The following is a 23,281-nucleotide window of genomic DNA, read 5'->3' as shown; positions in this document are numbered from 1 at the left end:
TGCCAGGGTCGGCGCCTCTTTGCTGCTCCTCTTCCCTTTAATCGCCAGGCTCCAAGGCAATGTGCTGTGTTAGAGGAGCCAGAGAAGTCACGTCAAGAAAAGGCGGTTGGGTCAAAACGCTCCGTCTGTGCCCGCACCAGGCTCGGGGGTGAGGTGGGGACCAGGGGTGGCACGGGGCGGGGGGGGGGGGTGCCCAGCGCCATTGTGTCTTGCACACCGGGTAAATGACCCCGCTTGGGGACAACACTGTGGCCACCCATGGCCATGCACACCCTATCGAGCGATGGCCGTCCCACCGTCTGAGTGAGCGATCCATCACCGCAGGCACACAGATGGCAGGATTTTGGGTACAAATCTTAACTGCTTGTAGCGCCAGCTGGGGCCAGATGGGCTGACGGGGGGGAGACAGGACAGGGACCTCTTCACCCAACAGCTCTCATACCAGTTCCAGTAAAATAAAACCCAACGAACGGACACCGAGCTCAGCTGCGCTGGTTTTAAAACGCGGCAGCCTTTCTGCAGGAGGCTCCTCCAGGGCACAAGGGCTCAAGCCAACGCCGACAGATCCCTGTCCCTTCGGTGACGATCGCCACCGGCGCTTCCTCCCCTCCATACCATTACTCAGAGAGGAAAAAAAAAAAAAAGTGCTCGGGCACAGGGCGGCCCCTCTCCCTGTCACTTCTGTCCCCCCTCCCAGCTGGGTGGGTGCTGCCATGGCCCCTCTGAACCATTTTCTGACACACAGGGAAGGTGGTTTGGGGGAGAAAAGCCAGCCCCGAGCTCCTGGCTGCCTCTCTGCTACTCCGGTCCCTCCTCCTTTAAATCCCGGCTCTTCTCCGACTCCTCACAAAATGTCTCCGTCGCTGCCTGCCAGAGCCAGCTCCAGCCTCCCAAGAGCTGGCTGTCATTTGGAGAGGCTTTGAAAGGGGGGGAAATCTATCTTTATCCGCACCAGGAAGCGCCATGCGCGACTCTGGCACTGTGCAAGTAATTAACAATAATGAAAAGTTGGGGTTGCCATGGATATGCTGTTCTATTTACAACGTGCATCTCTCCCCATCACCCAGACCCGCGCAGCAACCCAGGGAAATCAGAACCCCATTCACTGCCTTGGCGTGTGGTTTTATTTTTAACGGGGATGCTGTCACAGGAAGGCAGCCAGGCGGGACGCCGGGGGCAGGACAGCGGCTGCTGCTGCCCCGACACAGGCCGGCTCCTCCGGCTGATGCTCGGGAAGCAGCACATGGGATTTCTGTGCTGCTCTGCCTCACCCAGGCAGCTGCTGCCAGTGAAAGGAAACCCCATAAAAGCGCTTTTCAGAGACCTCAAACTAACCGGTCATGACTTTGCTGTAAAAAAATGGGGATTAAAAAAAAAAAAAAAAAAAAAAGAGACCATCCCCCCCACACACCATTTTTGAGAACTTTTGTGCTAACGGGCCCTCGCTTCAGACCCTGCTTTGGGACCAATGATGGTTCAGGGCGGGGAAAAGGAAAAAAAAAAAAAAAAAAAAAAAAGAAGAGAGAGAAAAATAAAAAGAGAAAGAAAAAACAAAGGGAAAAAAAAGTCAGCCCGGGGGTTGTTTTTGGCGGGCTGCTGTGCAGGTCTCGCATGCCCAGCGCTCCGGGAACGCCAGACCTCGTTAGTACACTGCGGGCTCTCAGCGAAGGATTGCAGTTGGCTTAATTAGAGACTCAGGTGAACATGAAAGATTAAATATGGAACAAGGCTGGGGACAGGCAGGAAGACGGCCAGTTTGGGTTAATGTGCCGATACAGGTACCTGCAGAATTAATTACGCCAGGGCTCAGGCAGCGCGGGGAGGCTGTCGCTGCTCCATCCCAGCACCCTCTTAGTCACCACTAATAGCCCTCGCATGAGGTATGCGCGGTATGAATCTTCTTTGGGGCCGTGTTATTCGCCTGTCATTAAAAGCATCGGTGCCGGGGTTTTTTTTGGGTCTCACAGCTGCCGTCACACCAGCAGCAGACGCACTCGGCCCCGTTGGTGACTCAGCCGGGGGCGGTGGGGGCTGCCTGGAGCAGATCCCGGGGGCCTGCGCCGCCCCCGGCACCGGGCTCCCCCGCTCCCCACACCGCCGCAGCCCGGCAGATAGCGCCGATAACGAAGGCACAAGAAGCCCTAGTTTTAATGCCTGCTCGAATTCCCGTCAGGTGGGGCCGGTGAAACCTAAACCACCTCCTTTTGGAGACAAACACCACCACGCTGGAACAGCAGCTTTTCGGCCGCGGTTAAAGAAATACCAGAGCCGCCCTCCTGGCTGGTGCGACACCAAAAAGGGAAAAATCCAAACCACTCGGCCATGTCCCATAGCGATCTCCTCTCCTCTTCCAAAAAACTGGTTCCGCAGCCTTCCGGGAACAGCCATCACGGATTTATTAGTGAGTGCGGAGAGAGTGCGCGTGGTGGCACAAGGAAAGCACCCACCCTTCATCTGGAGCTGACGGAGGTGCCAGGCGGCGAACCCACCGGCAGCCTCACGCACACAAATGCCTGCAGCCCCCCGTCCCACCTGGCTGCTCCCCACGGAGCCGAACGTGCTTCCACAGGGAACCATGGGCCAGATCCCCCATCCCAGCCATGCGTCAGCACCGGGTCAGGACCACGTGGGAACCTAGGGGGCAACGATGGAGTAGGAAAGAGCATGAGAAACCCAGGGAAGGGGTCAAGAACAAGCTCGGAGCACGCAGGGTGCCCAGCGTTTGGGGCCTCCATGGTGCGGGAGCTGTTAGGCAATGCCTGCTCCACCACAGGCTCCCCGCCAAACAAGGATCACCTTTTGCACCAAAGAAAGTAACCTGGCATCCCTTGAGATTTCCGTACAATCATAGACTGGTTTGGGTTGGAAGGGACCTTAAAGCCCATGCAGTGCCACCCCCTGCCCTGGGCAGGGACACCTCCCACCAGCCCAGGTTGCTCCAAGCCCCATCCAACCTGGCCTTGAACCCCTCCAGGGACGGGGCAGCCACAGCTTCTCTGGGCAACCTGGGTCAGGGGCTCACCACCCTCAGAGTGAAAAAAATCACTAACATCTCATGTCTTTTGCAAAGCCTGTCTGAAAAATCAAGGTTTCATGAACCAGCATCTGCAGGTGCCGGCACTCTCTAACCCTTCCCATTAAATGCGATGGGGACGCAAGCTTGGAGCACCCCCGTGCAGTGCTGGTGGGGCAGGCTCTGCCGGAGCACGCTGCAGGCTGGCCTTACAGGAGGTGTCTGAGGTCAGAGAGTCATGGAATGGTTAGAGTTGGAAGGGACCTTAAAGATCACCTAGTTCCAACCCCCTGCCCTGGGCAGGGACACCTCCCACCAGCCCAGGTTGCTCAAAGCCCCGTCCAACCTGGCCTTGAACCCCTCCAGGGATGGGGCAGAGACCCCAGCTCAGCTGCCCAGGAGGCAGGCAGCGATGTGCGGGCTGGGATGGGGCGAGGGGAGCCACGGTGGGAGAGGTGCAAGGAGCAGCGAGCGCCTCTGGGGAGGCTGAGCTGCCAGGCCACGTCAGCCCATCAGCCCTCGCTTCCCTGCCTGGCCACGGAGCCTGTCCCTGGGGCGCGGGGTTGGGGAAAGACACGGAGCATCACCCGCCAGCCCGGCTGGAGGCACGCACGCCGCGGCTCTGCCTCGCGTGGTCGCACAGCCCCGTGAGTCAGCGGGCAAGCTCCCGGATGAAGCTCACCCAACCCTCCCGAGACCAAACAGCACCCTGGCACCCCTCTGCCACAACGCAGCACCTACCACGGGGTCCCTGCCCAACGCACCATCTCAACGCAACGAGGGGACCCTTCAGTGCAGCAAACATACATAGAGCTGCTTCCCGTGACCCTACAGAGCCCACAGTCACCTATAGCAGAGGGAAGACTGTCCCTGGGGGACGATGCCATCCTCCACACAGCCCAGGGAGCCCAGCTGGGCAACTGGGAGCCATCAGGGATGCCCGGGATGCCGGGGCGAGGAACGAGGATGGCCCTGGTTGTGACTAAGTCTCTGGCATGCGTGGCTCCCCACAGCCAAACACAACACACCTGGGCTACAGAAACACTTCCCACTTCACCCACCGACCCCGTGAATCAGAGCACCCCGTGGATTTGGAGTCACGCACCCTCATGGCCGACTGCGCCTCGGGAGCCCCGAAGCCCAAATCTGCCCCAGTGCAGGGGGACTCGGCCCGTGGGTTGGGATGCGCTCCCCCCTCTGCTCCCCGTGACACTGGAAAGCAAACAAAGCTCCTGCCTGCCGTGTTGTGACATCCCCCTGCCTCCCCAGGGAGGCCTCCAGTGACCCACATTTGGCCACTTAAATCGCAGGTGGTGACCTAAAGCTCGGGTTTTGTTTTCCCCCATTAACATGCCACAGCCTGAGCGCCCGCTCAGGGATCTCTGCTCTGCCCTGTCACCTCGCATCTGACGAGAGGCGGCCGATGGCTCCGCAGCTGGGTTTATCCCCAGGAGGTCGCTCGCTGCCTCCCCCAGGTCCCTGCTGCCCCCCAAACCTACACCGCAGCTCCCCCAAATGCTGTAAGGGTGCCGTTCCGCTGGGACGCGGGTGCTGCAGGACGGTCAGTGCCTGTTGCTCTGTGGTTGAACCCCCCGGGATGGGATCGGTGCTACCAAAGACCAGGAGGTCCCATGTTCCTGGTCTTTTTGCATCACGAAGGGACCTTTTTTTGCATCATGCCCGTGCAGGCGGCCGAAGGCGGGGAAGAGTAAACTCTGGCGTAGCCATGGAAACTGGAGAGGATGGATGGATGGATGGCGCGAGTCCCTGCACAGGCGTGCCACGGCCGTGCGGTAACAGCCATCTGCTCCCCACTCAGCCGGCGTGACCCCGCGGCTGCCGATCACGCGCTGATCACAGAGCGTGGCAGGAAAACACCCCGGTGATTAAGCTAATAGCCCTAATGACCAGCTAATGGACTGCGGGCCAGACGCACCCTTCGGGAATGTGCCCAGGACTGCACCTTGCCGCGCTCACCCCGCTCACCCCAACACAGCACGCTGGGCACTGCTGCGTCACAGCTGGGGCGTATTCGCCAGGCTGGGCTGCTGCGAGGTGGGTTTGAGCCCCTCTGAAGCCATTGCCCCCAAAGGCACCGTGGGACAGAACCGAGCCGGTCTGGTCCCACTTTGACCATCTTTTCCCCAACATGGTCTTCGTATCTCTTCCAAAAGATGCACAGGTTCCTATGGGAATGGGGGGAAACCTGCCCAAACGTGATGTCTGCCTTACAGGAGAGCTGCTGCTGCCCTGTGTAACCTGGGCAGCGTATGATGGGAGCGCGGGCTTCCCTCCTGGGGCAGGGCGTCCCCCGGGGGCACCGCTGTCCCCCTGCACCAGGACAGGGGGTCCCAAGGAGGCACCGCTGTCCCCTCCATGCCAGGGCAGGGGGTGAGCCAGCATCCAAGAAAGCACTCGCCGCCGACACCTCCCCTGCGCCCAAGAGCAAACCCTCTGTGTCCCACCTGCCCCTCTGCGCACCCCTGCTGGCCGAAATGGCTCTTTGCTGGGGGGGGTTGCGTGTGGAGGACACCAGCCTCCCAGCAGCGCCCGCCGAGCACCCCCGGCTCCCCCTTCCCCGCTCTGGCTCCCAGAACCCACAAGAGAACCCTTTGCCGGGGCTGAGCGCGGGGAGGAGCTGACACTTCCTTTTAGCTCCGGTACCCACTGCATTTGCTGCGTCCTTGGGTCAAAGGCCTCCCAAGTTTCCCCTCTTTGCATCCTCTAACCCATGCTAAAAACACACAAAGCTCCCGGCATGGTTGAAGGTTAAAAGCACAAGTTACACCAGCATTAAAAACATCCGTGCGCAGTTGTGCGAGTAGTTAAGAACCGTCCGTGATGAGCAGCAAGGGCTGTGCAAGAGTATTTCTCATTCAATGACAGTCAAATAGGGGGGAAATGAGGGGTTTGGATGCCTGTGGGGAGAACCCCACATGTTGCTGAGGCTGCCACCATGAAACCTGTCCTCATCCTTCCCTACGCTGCCCGTGGCCACCACCCCAGGCTTGCACTGCCGGGGCTCTGAGCCCCCAGCTCCCGGGGAGACACCCCCGGAGGTTCAGCCCCTCTCTTGGCTTCTCCTTAGATCTGAGATCACCCGGGGGTTCGTCTCTGCCCCTGCCACGGTGCAGCTCCGAGGAAGGCAGCAGCACACGAGCAGAGCTGATGCAACACGGAGGCAAAGCAAACCTTGAGCTTGCAGAGCCGAAATCCTTACATTTTCGGTTTTTGGCCTTTTGAGGTTTTCTTAATTTGTCTATTTTTGTTCCTCACCCACCTCCGCGCTGAGTGTGACGAGAGCCTGCGCTGGAGAGGCAGGGTTTTAAGGAAGAGCGCTGGCTGTTATAAAGCAGCGAGGCTCTTGGAAAAACAGCCTCTGGAGCAATAAACAGCTTTGGTGCTGAGGGCTGTGAGGGACGGCTCCATCTGGGCTGCTGAGTCACGAAACCTGCCCAAGTGAGATACCAGCCAGAGGGCTCGGGGTAGGGGAAGCATCCTATTAGGGATTTTTGCTATTTTGGTCCGAACATGCGACAACAAAACCAGAAAGCAAACAAAAGCGGGCTGAGATGGCAACGCTTCACTCCAGCAGCTGGGGGGTTAACGTGGAGGCTGCCCTCCTCCTCCTCCTCCTCCTCCTCCCCTGCCCTGTGCCAGGCAGCCTTGTCCCATCCCCGCCATGGTGGTGAGGTGGGTGGGAGCAGACCCTTCCACCTTAGCCCGACACTTCCCGGCCGAAGCCAAACTCTCCCCTTTGCCATGTGGATCCCCCTGCCCGCGCTGTCCCTCCATGGGGACCCCAGCCCACCCTGGCCCCCAGCATGGCACCATGGGGAGCCATGGGAGCAAGGGCCCCCGGGGCCACCCTCCTTCCTGCCCCTGGATTCCCAGCACAGGGATGTCCCAGTCCACAAAAACCAGCTCAGCTCCCTCTCCTAGGGCTGTCCCCCTCCCCGCATGGTACCTGCCTTGTCCCCACACACTCTGGCAGGGTCCCCATGGGGACATGACGTGTCCCATCCCTAACAGTCACCCCACCATATCCCTTCATGGACCTGGCCACATCCCCACACGCTGTCATGTCCCCAGAGGGGCTCTGCCTTCATTGACTGACGCATCTGCTTCCCCACAGGGCTCCCATCATATCCCCCCAGGGGCCCCTACTTGTCCCCCGCCCCACAGGGACTCCACCATGTCCCCCAGGGACCCTCTCATGTCCCTTCATGGCCTCTGACACATCCCCATCCCCACAGGGACCCCCACCATGTCCCCAGAGACTGTCACATCCCCCCAGGGACCCTCTCACATCCCCAGAGGGGCCCCCCCCTACATCCCTTCATGGCCTCCGATACATCCTTGTCCCCACAAGGACCCCACCACATCCTCCCAGGGACCCCCACTTGTCCCCACACACTGTCATATCCCCACAGGGACCCCACCATGTCCTCCCAGAGACGCCCACTTGTCTCCATCCCCACAGGGCCCCCGTCATGTACCCCCAAGGATCCCCACTGTGTCCCTACACACTGTCGTATCCCCACAGGGACCCACACATGTCCCCACACAGTGTCATATCCCCCCAGGGCTCCCATCATGTCCCCCCAGGGACCCCCACATGTCCCCACACGGTGCCCTATGTCCCCAGGGCTCCCGTCATGTCCCCCCAGGGACCCGCACATGCCCCCACACACTGCCATATCCCCCCGGGGACCCCGGCGAGAGGCCGCGGGCAGTGCTGCCGCACCCCCCCCAGCCGCGGGACACGGAGCCCCGTCCCCGTCCCCCCCTGGGGCGGCGGCGCCTTTAAGGCTGGGCCGGGCGCCAGCTGCCTCCGCCCGCGGGCAGCGCCGGGCGGGCCGGGCCCCGCCGTAGCCTGGTAACCGCCGCTCGGCGGGCGGAGGGCGGCCCCGGCAGCGCCGCGGTCAGGTGGCAGCCCCACAGACGGAGCCCGGCGGCCGCCCGATAAAAGTCCTGCCCCGCCGCCCGCCCGCCACCCAGCGCGGAGCCGCCGAGGAGCCATGGTAAGAGCGGGGCCGGGCCCGAGCGGGGTGGGGGGGGGCGGGCAGCAGGGCCGGGCCCCGGGAGAGGCGCCCGGCCGGGCCTCAGGGAGGGAGGGAGGGAGGCGGTGGGCGAGGAGCGGAGCGGGAGCCGGGGCTGCTCCGGCCGGGCCGCCGGCTCCCCCCGCCGCTGTGAGGCTGGGTCTGCGTTCTGTACAGCTGGCTGTGGGGAGCCCGCCCGCCCCGGCAGGCAGCGCAGCCCCGGCTCTACCGGGGGCGGGGGGGGGGGGGGGGTGGACACGGACGGACGGACCGACTGACTGACTACCGGCCTCACCCCCCCGCCGGTGCCCCTCATCGCGGCCTCAGGGCCGGCCGTACAGCGCTGCGGGGAGATGCCCCACCGGAGCGGGGTGGGGGAGACGGTTCAGCCCCGTCCCCGGTCCAGCCACGGTCATTGCCGGGGTCAGGGCAGTCCCGAGGCGGTGCTGGGACGGCGGGGCGGCTGTGCCCGAAGGTGCCCGAAAGAACTGGAGGAGGCAAAAACACCCTGCTGGCGGGGGGTGAAGCCCCGAATGAGCCCGGCTGGCGGGGGGCGGGGGGGGAGAAGTTGTTGGAGACCCGCACCCCAATAGCCCAGCGCGGAGGTCGGGGGTTTCCCCTGCCTTGACACCAGCCTCAGCCCACAGGGTGTTGCCAGAGCCCAGCGCCGACCCCCGGCTGCTGCCCCCCCGGGGTGACAGCCACATCCCCCCGGCTCGCAGGGCACCCTGGTGCCGGCAAACCCTGGCGCGTGCCTGCGGCCGGCCAGCCGGCTGTCCCCAAAACCAAACCGGTTGCGTGCGCGGCCCTTGACTCAGCGCCGGAGTAGCTGCTTTGAGCAACACTAGTAATCAATGAGTGGCATTTGGCTGTAGGGAGATTGGGAAGGATTATAACCTGTTCGACTGGGCAGCAAATGAGTCTTTTATTCTGAAGCTCTGAGTATTGACAGATGTCCTAATATCATGTTGCAAGTTCAGTTTATCCCTAATGCCACTGCCACAGGAATGGTGGACGGATTAGCTCTGGCAAAACAGTGTTTTCCCTTATGATACACCGGATCAGCTGTCCCTGCCCTGGCAGGGAGCACATTCCTCCCCCTGGGCCTCTCCGACCACCGTGGTGGGTGCTGTGTTCCCGGTGGCAGGCTCTGTGGCACTCCAGTTCCCAAGAAATGAAAAAACAAGAGTCCCCAGTTCGGAGGGCGTCTGCCAGTTCCCACCGGCAGAGATCTGCTGCCATGGCTTGGCTAACACAACCCTGGTGAACGTCAGGAGGGGAGCAGTAATGCAGCAGGTTTTAATCGATTTATGCCTAGGAGGTGTGAATGTGCAGCTCTGCCTGTCCTTCCTGCCCCCGAGGGCTTGCCGGGTCCTGGACAGGGGCACGCACATCCAGTCCTTCCTCCAGAAACAAAGGTGAAACCCCAGGGATTTCATCCCAGCCCTCGCTGCTCTGCAGGGTCTGCTCCGGGCTCTATCACCGCTTCCTTGTTGGTCAGGGCAATATTGAAATTTGCATGGCTTAATTCAATACCTGATCCCAGCTGGAATCTCAGAGCTGGAAAGGCAGAGCTCACACTGCTCTAGTGCTAGAAGCGTACAGGGTGTGGGGGAAAATCTTCTGTCTAAATCAGACATTACGGGAGGGAGGAAAGAAATGCAGAAGCCTACACAAGAAGGTCTCAGACAGATCTGTTCTTAGAGTCGGTACCAGCTTTGTCCCAGGGAACCGGCCACGTGGCACATCTGGGTGCCCAGGCAGAAGTCAGGAATGAGGAGAGCGGAAAAGGCATCTGGGCAAGGCAGCGAGGACCAGGAGCAGCTTTGCTCCTGCTCACCACACACTGGCCCCAGCAGAGCTGTCTACTCAAGGCTGTTCACCAGCACAGCGGAGAAGCCTTCCAGGCTTCCTGCCACCACTGCGGGACCTTCCTTCCAGGGTGGTTTTCCCTGGAAGGTGGGGGTCATGCCTCAAACCAGGTACGGGAGCTTCTCCCAGCCCTTTTCCTCTCTAGGTACATATAAGCCTCGCCACACACACGCTGATTTATCGCTTCCAAAAAGACACGCTGAGCAACCATAATGCAAACAGAAATTTTATCTAGCAGATAGGGCCCTGGCATTTGGAAATAGCCACAAAGTCCCTGAACATCAGCCCCGGCTTCCCGACTGCTTGCAAATAAAGCCTTGAACTGATAGGCAGACGCACTTCCCACCCTTCCTTGGGCACCTTCGCAGGGCTGGGGGTGGCTGCCCCAGCAGCGGTGCCTGCAGAGCACTCCCTAGTGCCAGCGCTACAGCTCGTGGGCTGGTCTCACACAGCTACTCCCCCCCACTTTTAAAAAAAAAAATAAAAATAATAGAAATAATACTAATCAGGCAGGTTTTAGTTTCCCAGCAGGAAGGCTCAACAGGTGCCGCTGTGCTTGCTCCAGCCCTGCACCCCGCACCAGGCGGGTTGGGGTACCTGGGCTGATGAGAATTAATTTCCCCCTCTGTCAGCGTCCCACCCCGCAGCGCAGAGGGTGGCGGCCGGTCCCTTCCCCTTGGGGGGAGGCTGAGCAGCAGCGAGTCCTGGTTCACAAAGGAAACTCAAATTTGCCGGGTGTACCTTCTGCTGAGCGAAATACAGTCTCACCAAGCCTCGAGCAGAGCTACTGGGAGGCGAGGGGCGCTGGCCCCGCGCTGTTTACACAGGAAGCATTTGCTCCTGCACATAAACTTGATTTCCAACTAATTGATTAAAATTGGCCTCCCTTCCTGTTACCCTAAGCAACCCCATCGATGTGCTCAGAAGGTGACCTCATTCCTTACAGCTGCGGTGGCCGGGCTCCACCGACCAGCCCATTCCCATCCTGCTTTCTTGCTGCTCTCCCTTCTGCTTTTACTGCCCCATGCCGAACCGCTGCCTGGCCTTGGAAATCGTGGGCAGCCCCTGCCTGTAGGGGGTTCCTCATGGTCAGGTTTACCAGGGGGGTGCCAGGCTTTGAGACCCCTCCCGGGGAAGCATTCAGAGCATGCACCAGTTGGCAGCACCCCTGGAAAAGGTCCGGGTGAGCGCCAGCGTGGAAGCACCGGATGGTTTCCAGGGCACGTTGCAGTGAATTTGCAGCTGCCTTCAATTTTATGGGTTTTGAGGTGGGCTGGCAGGGAGGGGACAGAGCCAGAGCTGGTGCCACACCAGCAAAGAGGCACAACCCCCAGCGGCACCCACCTGGGAGAGCCCTGCGGTGCCAGCTGAGCTGGTCCCAGCAGGGTCACACACGAGCAAACACACCAGGTCCCTGTGTTTTGCTCAGCTAATAAGGAAGAGATTGTGTCCCTCCTGTCAGCTGTGCCTGCGCAGGGCACGTCCCCAGGAAAAATAAGGCTCCATCTTGCAGCACCCCGGGAGTTGGAACCAGGCGTGGGTCTGCTCCCCCAGCCCGCCCCGGCTCCTCTCCACATGCGCACTCACACACAGTGAGCAGGGGAGATTTTTCTAAACTCCACCTGCAATCCAGATGCCATCAGCTGGCACCGAAATAAGCCGTAGCGCTTCAGAACAGATGATATCTCCACTTGGGGCTCAAAAACAGCCCTTGGTTTTCAGCTGACTTACAGAACTGACACTGCACACAACTGTAGGATCCCATTTATGCCTTCTCAAGGCTTAATTTTGGGTGTTTAAAAGAGTGTTTCACACACCCGAGCAGGGTTTTTAAGTAAGGCACAGACGGCCGCACTGCTGGCGTGTAGTGGGGTGAGCCCTGTGCCCCTGCCGCTCTCCCCAGGTGACTGCCACGCAGAGCACGGCATGCTAGAGCCAGCCAGGAGGCAGTGGCTCCGAAATAACAGACACTGCTTTAAAAAGAAAGATGGTTTGTTTTTCTTGCATAAAATCCTCTTGCTGGTTGCCGAGGGAAGCTTGTCCCTAGAGCAGGGAGGCTGTGTCATGGAGTTTATAAACACCAGCGTGCTCTCGGTTGCACCCGTGCCCCGTCTCGCTCCGTCCCGGCATGCCGGCCGGCAGCTCTCCCCGTGGCGAGAGGTTTTGCTCGCAGCTGGCAGAATCCAGCTGTCAAGCGGAGGAGCAGCAGCCCTGACTGTTCCCGCTCCACAGCGGCGAGGAGGGGGTGGCTGCCTGGCAGGGAGCGTGTAACGCACCCGTGGGCAGGCTCTGCTGCCTCGCTGAGGAAATAGTGGCAGCGTGCATCAAGAGTCCGGAGCTGCCTCCCCCTGCCTGGGAGAGGCATGCAGGCGGCCAGGGATCCTGGCCGATGGGCCAAGTAGCATCCTCAGGGGGGGATCCTTCCAAAAACGTCACCGCCCATTTTTTCTGCTCCTTTGGTGCTGGGAGAATCACAGTCTTTGGCTCACAGAGTGAGGAGGGGCTGGCAGAGCACTGCTAGACGAGTAGGAGCTCATCAGCTGGGCCCATTGGGCTGATTTACAAACTAAGGCATGCCCTGATGGTCTGTAAGCGCTTGCGATGCTACCCGTGGAACATGCATTTTGCAATTGCTCGTTAACCCCTCGTAAGTTTGCGCAGTGTATTAACCTCAGCAGCCTGGTCGCAGACCAAGGCTCGGTGGCACGACATGACGTGCCTGCAACTGCGCAGAGACCGGCTGCAAGGGTGAGGATGCTGCTGCTGGGCTGCGGGAGGCAGCTGGGTGAGGCTGGCAACGTCCTGGCCGTACCCGAGCCAACCCAGGCCTGCCCAGAGCACCAGGCACGCCATCGGTGCCCGTGAGCTGTGACGCAGGAGCATCTGCTGTCACCCCTCCAAAGGCAGCATCACAGCAGGCTGGGACAGGCTAATTAGGGTTCGTCAGCCCTGCAGCCTAGAGAGCTGGCTCGGGTCATGGGAGCAGCCCAAATCACAAGTGTGTGGAGGAGGCAGTGCCGCGCCAGGGGAAACAAGACTTTGTGCTCATGGACCAAACGTGTTTGATCTGGGGTCGTTAAGCGAGGATAAGCCTGGGGCCTGTTGCAGCCGTACCCTGCCAGTTTCTTGTGTCAGGGGGAGCCGTGCCTGAAACACACCACGAAACCTTGGGGGAGTTACCGGTGCGCTCCTGCAAGTGCGGGAGACCCAGTTGTGCCGGGTGCTGTACGAGCAGCCAGGCCTGCTCAGAGCTTTGGGCAGACAGATTATTATCTTGATTTAACATCTGACAGCTTCCATACTGTGCTCACCTGGGAGGGTAACACAGGCTGCAAGGAATCAATCAGGGTTCAGTTGAGGCATCCTCTGTCATAGCCCAAATCATCCCACTGTCTCCTCCTGCTTCCCCTTCCTTCCTTTCCACTCCAAAACCGAACTGCCCATCCCTTCCATCACGAGGATGTGCTGATGGCTCTGAACCACGCACCTGAGAGGAGTCTGTAACAGCTTCAGGAGCACATCCACGACAGCCAGAGGTAGGAGAGCAAAGACCCCAGCAGAACAAGCAGTGAGCTGCAGTCATGGCTGTGACGCCCGGGAGAGCCAGGTCTGCCCAGCCTCCAGCCCGCTTCAGACTCCCATGGACTCGGCACAGGCAAGACCTGACCCTGAGAACGGCTGCAGTTTGCGCTCTCTGCTGAAATTTATTTTAAATGCTGTTCTCCAAGACCATTTCTGAAGCAATTTGCTGTTCAGCCTGGCTAGGAAGAGCCCTGAGCAGGCTCGTTCATTCAGCGCCTGCAATATTGACTCTTCTCTTTACTGCAGCATTAGAGATCATTTGTCATCTCCAAAATGAATAACTTTTCCTCTCCCGGGAAGGGGGAGAAGGCTTGCTTCAGTACTGACATTTCACATACCCAACCCACAAACCTGCTTCGAATCCCAGATAATGCTCTGGGGATAAAACCAGCGGCTTTGGTGCCTTTGCTCTATCAGTGGAGCAGGGCCCGCGACTCACCTGGTCCTTCCCACACACTAAATTTGCCGATTATCTCTCGAACCCTGCCCTGCACACCCCCCCCGGGGATGCCCTGCTCAGCCACAGCCCTCCTGTCAGCCTTGGGGCAGGGGGAGCAGAACAGCCACCAGAAAGCCAGGGGCACCCCATGAGCAGCAACAGCACCAGAGCAGGACCAGCCATCCCTCCCTACCCGGTGAGCTGGCTACTGAGTCAGGCAGCTCCGGAATTTCATGTGGTCCAGGGGCAGAAGGGCCTGGGAGATGCTCTCACCTCTGCCAGGTACCAGCTACGTTGCCACGTTACTGACATACCGTCCAACACCATCCGCAAAGTCTTACTCAAGTCCCTCAGGAACAAGTCACAGCCTCTGTTCTCAAGCCAGAGGAGCACTTAAAAAGAGAAAATCCAAAAAACTCTCCCAAAAATCAAAGAAAAATTACCCAACAGCACCAGAATAACAAACCAGAAGCTCAGACTTGCCAACTCATTGTCTAGAGACTGACAAGCAAGGCTCTCCCCTCCTGTCCTGGAGATCACAGTGTATTTAACTAACAGCTGCCTGTTCGCCTGTCTTTTGAGCTTTCAGAGGTGTTTTCAAGCCTTTCTCAGGAGGTCTAGGAACCAGGAATGCTTTCCTGTGGGAATTTCAGCCTTTGTTAGCAGGACTGTCTTCCCGGGAACGAAAGCAAAAGAAACAAACTCCAGCTATTGCAAGATTTGGAAGAACAGAGCCATAAGCATTGCCAGCAGCAACCTTTCCGAGGGACTGGAGCACCCCATACACAAACCATTACGTTGGTATTGTTGCATTGCTTTGGAAACCCTCTTGCCTGGAGAGGAGCCACTCTGATGCCAGGAAATCCAGCCCAGGTGGGATACTGGTACCAAACTGGTCCGCCCTGCCAAGGCACACACCACCAGCTTTCATGGGAACAGCTACCATGGGCAAAGCGCCTGTGCCCGTCTCCCGGCAGACCCAACTAGAGATGAACCATGCAGCTTAGCCTCGAGGTACAGCAGAAACACGCGCAGCACCCGATACGAGCCGGCCAGACTTACCTGAGCAGCACGGCTGGGAGCAGCGGGTCTGCGGGACGAGGTCCTGGCCACAGTGGGTGCTGGAGAAGTGCTCCCCTCCCCATAAACCTGCACCCAAGGAAGGTGCTGGCCGGGAGCTGTGTGGAGAGCACCTGGAGGCTTTGAAGACCAGACTCATCTCCAGGCTGTAATTACCCACTTGCTTCCCCCACCCCTTATTATGCAGATGAGAGAAATGGCAGAACCCACCAATCTGCCGGGGAGGGAGGCGACTGTGCCGGTCCTGCCCCTGTGTCACCAGGGCCAGGGACCCCAGGGCCCCCCTGCCACCCCAGGGTCCCTAGCCCTCCCCAGCAGCGTGAGCACGTGGCCGCAGCTGGTCTCTGGGCATGGGGAAGACCAAGGCAGAGCCTGGAAAGGGGCTTGCCGTGGATCAGGGCTGTTACAAGATTAATTAATCCATTAATTGGAGTCAGCTCAGCGAATGAGGATGTGGTAGCAGGAACACCTGGTTGCTCCTGGCCCACCACCAGCCAGTCTTTGCCAGCAGGACCACACAGAACCCTCTGGGAATGTCAGCCCTTTGCAGGAACCCACAGCCACATCCAAAACCCCTCGGTTTGTGAGCCCCCGCCACCTCCCATCGCCCTCTTCACAGGGTTACAGCCATGACAAGCCAGCTGAGACACCCTGGGGACACTGACTTCAGGCTTGTGTGACCACACAGACACTCATCCCAAGAAGAAAAAGGAGGAGAAACAGGTTTTTTTTCACATGAGATGGTGCAAACTGACTGTCTCGGTGCAGCCCTCCCCATCTGTGCTGTGGCTGGATGGGGCAGAGCTGGACCCGCAGCCAGCACCTCTCCCCTGCCCATGCCAGGAGCCTGCTGGCCACTGCGCTGGCCCATTCTGCCACTGTCCTTCATGGGTACCGCAGGTGGCACAGCCAGGGCTGGCCTCTGTCCCTGCCTCGTTTGATCTTCAGCTATTTTTCTCTTTTATTTGCATGCAGCAACAGCTGGGAAGAGGCTTTTCACTCTTTGCCTCTCTCTCTGCCCCAGCACAATGACGGGGAGTCCTGCGTGAAGAGCGACAGTGTTGGATTACAGCGGGGACACGGCAGGATAAATCGGGTGTGTTAAGAAAGGCAAATGGAGTTTCGCGGGAGCGAAACAGCAGACTTCAGGCGAGCCTTTGTCTGAAGCTGGCTGGGGCCAGGCAGGAGGGTTAGGAGAAGGAGCGGCTATCGGGAGAGAGAAAGGCTCACGCCTGCTGGCCTGGTGATGGCTCCTCATCGTCAGCCAAAGGCGCCGCACCCAGCCTCTGCCATCCCAGGCAGACGAGGCCCTTTCATTCTCAGGCTCCCTGCAAGCCGGCAGCTGCTCAGCCTGGTGTGTGTGGGCAGGAGGACCGAGGCTTTGTCACATGCCCGAGGCAGCATGTCGCAGTCGGTGGCATCCCAGCCAGCTCCTGCTGCGAGAGCCGTGAAACGCGGGAAGGGACGCTGGCACCTGCCCCTCTCCCTTAGTGCCTTTCCCCAGCATCTGCTTCCGCTGCGGCCGGCAGCAGCATCCTTGGCTACCAGGGATTTGGTCTGACTAGCACAGCAGCCTTATCTCTCGCTTACATAATGAACTCCTCTCCAAAACGTTAACTCTTTCTGGATGAGAGCTGTTCTGCTTCGAGCAGAGGTAGCGCTGCCTGGCATCGGCCGTTTGGAGCCCCAGGGAAGTGGTGTTTAGCAGGAACCCGAGACTGTGGGCAAGTAGCCCCTGGTCCGATGGCCCGTCGGTCTGGGCCGCTGTGCGATGCCGTGTTGGGCATGGGCTGCATGCGGTGCGCGGGCGGTTTGCTGCCAGCCCGGCGGCGGCAGAGTTTGCAGAGCGAGCCCAGCCTGTCACATGCAAATGTCCGGATAAGTTGCTGCCTGCAAACAGGAACCACTTTATGGAAAGCAGCAAAGCCCTTCCCATCCCGCCCCAGGGAGCAGCCGGAGCCCAGGTGCAGCAGCGTGGACGTGGGGCAGGCGAGGTGCTCAACCCCAGGCAGCGCGTCAGGGCCGCGCCGGCGCAGATTCGGGTGCCCTGGTCTGTGGGAGCGATGTGGGGATGCTGCTGCCCCGCTCCCAGGGGTGCCGAGGCACCAGCAGGCCCCTGGCAGGCAAGCGGGACGGGGTGCCGTGGCAGCAGCACCCGCTGGTCCCAACCAGCACGGTTGCAGGTTGCCCTCCGCTAACGTTTCTCAGCCATCCTCAAGGGAGGTGCGGTGTTAAAAATCCCATTTGGGTTTGTCGTTTGGCCTCCGGCCGGCTTCTCTCAGCTCCCCAGCGCCTGCCAGAGCCTCCTGGCCCACCCTGCCTCCCGGCAGCCCTGTGCCACGGCCGCGCTGGCAGCACCCTGCACACCTCCCCGGCCCGCCGTCGCGCCGAGCAGCCAGCCTGGAGCACCGAGACCCGCCAGCCGCAGCCGCTCTCCCTTCTCCAACCCCAGCTCTGAAGCCAAGCCAGCCCATTTTCTCCCGCTCCGGAGCTCAGCGTGCAGGTTCCTTCATCATTTTAAGGCCACTCATGGGGGAACAGAGTCCTTTCCGCAGCCTTCCCTCTGCACGCCCTGTCCCGGAGATGGATGAGCCGCATGGAAGCAGGGAGGGTCTGCCTTGCTCAGAGCTGGTTTCAGGGCAGGTGTTATTCTGCTCTCCTGTGGTCCAGCAGCATTTCCCAGCAGACGGCTGCTTCACCTGCACTCTGGGGACTTGTGTTATTTCTGGACTGGCTGGAGAAGTAGCAGAAGTGGATGCTGCACCCATCCACCACTTTCCCGCAGTGGGAAGCCGTGGGTTACGGCACCAGCTCTGCCCATTCCCAGTCACCCCTGTAGTCCCAGCAGTGCCTCGGGGAGCAGGAGCAGGTAGCACAGGAGCAGGGGCTCCCAGGAGTGCGCTTTGGGCACCATCAAAAGAAACGCAGACCTGCCCCAGCTCTCTGGGACTAGGCAAGAATCTTTGTGGATGCTAAAGGAGACATTAGAGCAAATTAATTACTTACACTTATTTTATTTTTTTTGAATCATGACTTTTGTACCGCACTCCGATTCCATTGGGCCTACCGAGATTTTCAGTGCTGTGTTGGCAGCAATTGGTGACATTACGCTGTCGGCAGCAAGTGCCTTCGCGAGGCCTCTGTCTCTCCCTGGGGAGCAGGCAGGGAAGCCCTGGTCCTCCCTCCCACTTCTTGGGCAACCACCTAAATCAGGGGGCTTCAACATACCTCAGTACAGGGGGCTACCTGGTGTCCTGTTTGGGTCCAGCACAAAGGGACAATAAACCCCGTGCTCTCTTCTCTCCCCAGCACACCATCGGACACGCTCTATGAGACGTCCCACCTTCAGCAGCCCGCGGGGTCCCTGTGCCGGTCGGTGATTTGGAGCAGGACAGTTTGTTACCAAGTGTAAGTGCTCAAATCCTTCGCGTTGTCACTAGCAGCTATTTGAGAGCAGGGATTTCCCCTGCTCAAAGGACTTTATTCCTTTGAAAATCCGTGCCTTTCATTGCTGCTCCAGCTGGGTGACCGCGGTGGGGGTGTCCACAGGGGAAGCCGAGCGCTTGCAGCTGCAGCAAAAGTCGTCTTGTTGGGGCATGAACTCTTGCAGCGCCGGCACTTTGGGCCCACGGTTGCAGGAGCTGCTCAAGTAGCTGCCAGCCGGGAACAAGCCACAGAGGAGACCGTGTTATGCTCATTAAGTTACCATACCGCAAAGCCATGCCAAAAATCCGCTGGCAGCATTACCAGCCGCTGCTGAGACTTGCCGGTGTTTCCCGGAGCGCAGGATGCAGACAGACGGCTGCACTGTCGTGTCAGGGCCGGGGAAGCCGCCGTCGGGGTCTCTCAGCCCTTTGAGGACTCTGACCCGCAGAGTTAACTGCTGGAGGGACAGACGCCCTCTCAGCTGAGGCGCTGAGCACCCCCCCAGATCTCCTCCGTGCAAAGCCCGGTGACGCTTTGGTGGGCTCAGACGTCCCTGGGCAGGGCAGGGACTCCCCAGACCGTGCTGGCAGGAGCCTCCTCCACGGCCCCTCTTGGGCTGGAGAAGGCACAGCTAAAAGGGACTTGCAAATTATTAACGGTCTGGGGCTTGTCCCCTTGCTTGCGGCTTCTCCCTTGGCTTTGGAGAAGTCCTAAAGGAGTAGGGGAAGTAAAAGTGGGTCCTTCCTGGGGGCCACAGCGGAGGCAGCTGGGGACTCGTGGCTCATGCAGGCGAACCCAAGCCCTTGCGGAGCACGTCCTTCTCCAAAGCGTTAGTCAGTCATTAAAGCAGCAGGAAAAGAGCCTCCCCTGTCCCAGCCTCTGCTTCGGTTTTGCTCTCAGCTTCTGACATAACCAGGTCACTCTTTCCACACTTCCCCAGCCTAGATGAGAGCCGATTAGTGATCTGGATGGACATGACTCACTGCCTTTTCTAATGAGCAACTTTCCTCTGTTTATGTACTTTGGCGGGGCCTTTCATATACCTAAAAAAGGAGAAGGGTGGCACTGGGGAGAGAGCAGGGTAATGTGAATTGCTGGCATCTGCCGCCAGCCCCAGTGAGCTGTGTCACACCATCCCTTTGGACTCTGGCCAGTTGGGAAGTTGCTGCTTTTGAGCATGGAAAAGGCGTAGCTAATCTTCCACGTGCTAATCCGGGTGAAATGCTGTCCAGGCCCACAGGTAGGCTGCTTAAACCCTCGACGAGTAATTGGAGCTAATTAGGCTGGAAGATTTTTTAGTTAATATCTGTCCAGGCAGTGCCTGGGGGCCCCACGGTAATAAGCACTTCTGCAAATCCAGAAACACCTTACCCCACGGAGGTTTGCCAGCAGGAGGTTGTCCAGGCCGCGGCAGGGCGAGTTGGGTTTTCCTGTTCTCTTGCATAGACGTGGTCTCACCGGGCAGCTGCCCCACTCACGTGGCATCGCTTGTGTTTTGCAGTGACTAAGCGGAGGAAGCTCTCGCTGTCCTAGCACCACCAGGCCAGACAATCCTTCTCTTGGCTGAAGATCTCGTTGGATCCCTTCCCATAATGGAAGCGTGAGTGCCGAGATCCTCCATGACCTCCAGAAGCCACAACTCCTTACCGAGAACTCTGATGGCTCCACGAATGCTTTCCGAAAGTGCCCTCGGGGGCATCGCCCAAATCACCCCCTCGCTGTACTTGAGCCGGGGCAGCGTCGCCTCCAACCGGCACCTGCTCCTCTCCCGGGGAATCACCTGCATCATCAACGCCACCATCGAGATTCCCAATTTTAACTGGCCCCAGTTTGAATACGTGAAAGTGCCTTTGGCTGACATGCCCAACGCCCCCATCTCCCTGTACTTCGACAGCGTCGCCGACAAGATCAACAGCGTGGCGCGGAAGCACGGGGCCACCTTAGTCCATTGTGCCGCCGGTGTGAGCAGGTCGGCCACCCTCTGCATCGCCTACCTGATGAAGTACCACAAGGTGTCCCTCTTTGAGGCATACAACTGGGTCAAATCGAGACGCCCTGTTATACGCCCCAACATGGGCTTCTGGAGGCAACTGATAGACTACGAGAGGAAGCTCTTTGGGAAGACGACGGTTAAAATGATACAGACACCATATGGCATCATCCCAGACGTTTATGAGAGAGAGAGGAGACCCCTGATGCCTTACTGGGGAATTTAATGTGACTGCAGACAGGAAGCACAACAGAAGGGACGCGCTGTGCTGAGTCGACCAGACTGGAGACATTCCCTTCTCCTTCTACAGCCAACTTTGGTTCTTTACCATACAGCAGAACCTCAACTAATTCTCACCTCACTAACCTGCAAGGCCAACGATTCCCTTCAAAGCATTTCTCTCTACAGGGATTCCCCCGTCCGCATTTCTCTGATTTAGCAGAATGAGGTCTCCTTATAAGTTTGTTCCTTTCATAAAGCCTCCCTCCCTTTTTTAGTCAGTTTATTAGTATCCTATGAGGAAAGGCCTAAAAGGCATTTGGCAGAGTTAATGAACAAAGTGCGCTTTGTGATGCGGTAGCCTGGATATTTCGTTAATAGCTTGTTTGCTTCCTTGCAAAATCCTGTAGTGGCTAGGGAGCGGCACTAGCACGGAGGGAGCGAGGTCCTACTCTACGGCAGAGGGTTTTTCCAAGAGCCAGGAAGGCAGGCGTGCAGGGCTGTGGTGCTAGTGCTGGTGTTTTATTTAACATCCGTAGTGACTCTCAGTATATAGTGTTTGAGATCTTTAGTCAGCTCTTAATCTGTATTAAAAGTCAAAAAAAAAAAAAAAAAAAAAAAAAGAAAAAAAAAGAGTGAAGTCAGTCCGTGTCGGCCACAAGCAAAATAAAATTTGAATTATTCAAATCAAATAAATACAAGATCCTTTTTCATTCATTCCATGCCAGGGCAGTAGTTCTGGAATACACTTACACTACTGAAAAACGCTGGTGTTTTTCGTGGGTGGAAAGTAAACAGAGATCTTGTCCAAATGTGGCTCCAGACAGAAGCGAGAGGTTAGCCCATTTCTAACTCACTCCATTATGTCCTCGAGGTTATGTTGCATTCTAGAATTATTCTGCGCAAAATGGCGATCTGTTCGACCTCCCGGACAAGGATGGCTTTACGGAGAAGGCTTTGCCTTGTTCTGTGCGTGACGAGAACGATTCCAAGCCGAGACGTGGGAGAAGCCTTTCCGTGGCGAAGCCGCTGCCTCCCGGACGTGGCTCCCTCCCGGCGGACGGGAAGGGACTGGTTTCGTGAGAGCGTGACCCGACCCCCAGGAGAGCAAGGCAAGTCCCTTCCTCGAAGAGACATCTGTGTCCTCTGCGGCATCGCTGGAGGAGGAATACGCAGATTGCTGGATGCCGAGATAGCTATCTGATTTAAATGAGATTCTATACTTGTAAAAAAAAAAAAAAAAAAATCAATAAAGATTAAACAAGAACATGTGTTGGTTTCCTATGCAGAACCGTGCTAATGTCGCTCAAACAACAGCGAGAACACGGTGTAATGCTGAGCCGTGGCTCTAAACAAATCTGGACCTCAGTCTTGAGAAAAATACGGGGATCTGTTCCTGTTGCTCGGCTAATGGGTTCATACGGTCCAGCCAGGCGTCCTGAAATTCCTGGCCCTCATCGCAAAGGCCAGGCAATTCATCTGGCTATTTCAAAATTTTTACCTTCTGAAGGCGTGGCTGCACAGCCGTGCTTTTAACGGCCACTAGCCACGGCGAAGGGTTTTCTCCGAGCTGAACCACAGCGCGGGGCGGCTGCAGCGCAGACAGGTCTCTGGTTTCCCCCCACTAAAAGCCACCAGGGCTGAAATGCTGTTATTGCTGATACGAAACTCCACAACTGGCCTCAACCTCCTTCGGGTCAGGAGTAAAACCAGACCTGGCTGGAATAAAAGTGTAGATCCGAGTGAATTTGATACGGAGGCTTTGATCAGCTCCGACCAGAAGACGGTTTGAAATGTACCTTGGAGACGAGCGTTTCACCAGACTGGGCAAATGCCACTTGCTTAAAAGTTTCTCACCGGGGGAAGGAAACGGTGCTCAGTAATTTCTAGGCTCCGGTCCGAGGTCTGGCAAGGTCAGCGAGGGCTGCTGGAGAAGTTCACAGGCTTTAAACTGGGCCCAAGGCCACTCGCTGCGGGGGCCTGGTGGGACGCGGGCCCGAGAGAGCGGAGAGGGAGGGCAGGAGGGCGGCCCTGGGTTCAAACGGCGTTAACGCCAGACCTGTGCAGGGAGATGCCCCTGTGCAACGAGTTACTGCGAAGGCAGTCGCAAGGGCGTCCAAAGCCCCAAAGAGGGTTCCTGTCCACACAACACAGCCCGTTCTCCCTGCAAACCCTGCTTTTAGCCGTTACCCGGCGCGCGCCGAGACAAAACTGCACACAAAAACCACCCCAATACTTCAACACCATTTTTTCCAACAATATCAACGCAGCAATCTCGGTGTCCTCCAGCACGAGGCGTACGGAGCGCGGCCCCACGCTGGCAAAGCGAGGTCTCCTCCTGCTTTTCCAGACGAGCAGGGTTGAAGTTTTGGCCCACTGAAGTGTAAGTGAGTTTTGCCATCGGCCGCGCGCGGTTCAGGTTTCGCGGTGGTGTCCCGGTTTCAGTGACAGACAGACAGACGCAGGAGACTCAGTCCATTTAAAAAAAAAAAAAAAAAAAAAAAGCGTTCTACTCATCTCTCTATTTTTATCATGAGTTAAACTGAACCGGGGAAACGGTAAGTAAGAAAAGGAACCAGAGATTAAAAACAAAGACTAATCATTAGTCTGGAGACATC

At 58.3% G+C, this 23,281-nt stretch overlaps 1 protein-coding gene across 1 annotated transcript; it reads left to right on the top strand.

The window, feature by feature from the left end:
- The first annotated feature begins 7,863 nt into the window (after positions 1-7,863).
- On the top strand, positions 7,864-21,915 carry DUSP14 (dual specificity phosphatase 14). Its single transcript, XM_063341796.1, has 3 exons — positions 7,864-8,037; positions 18,338-18,436; positions 19,956-21,915. The coding sequence occupies exon 3, from the start codon at positions 20,074-20,076 to the stop codon at positions 20,668-20,670; it is 597 nt and encodes a 198-aa protein (XP_063197866.1). The 5' UTR covers positions 7,864-8,037; positions 18,338-18,436; positions 19,956-20,073; the 3' UTR covers positions 20,671-21,915.
- Positions 21,916-23,281: the final 1,366 nt, after the last annotated feature.

This window comes from Chroicocephalus ridibundus, chromosome 7 (genome assembly GCF_963924245.1).
Source record: "Chroicocephalus ridibundus chromosome 7, bChrRid1.1, whole genome shotgun sequence".
Lineage (NCBI taxonomy): Eukaryota > Metazoa > Chordata > Aves > Charadriiformes > Laridae > Chroicocephalus > Chroicocephalus ridibundus.
The sequence above is the reverse complement of the archived record's forward strand: the minus strand, read 5'-3'. Positions and strand labels throughout refer to the sequence as shown.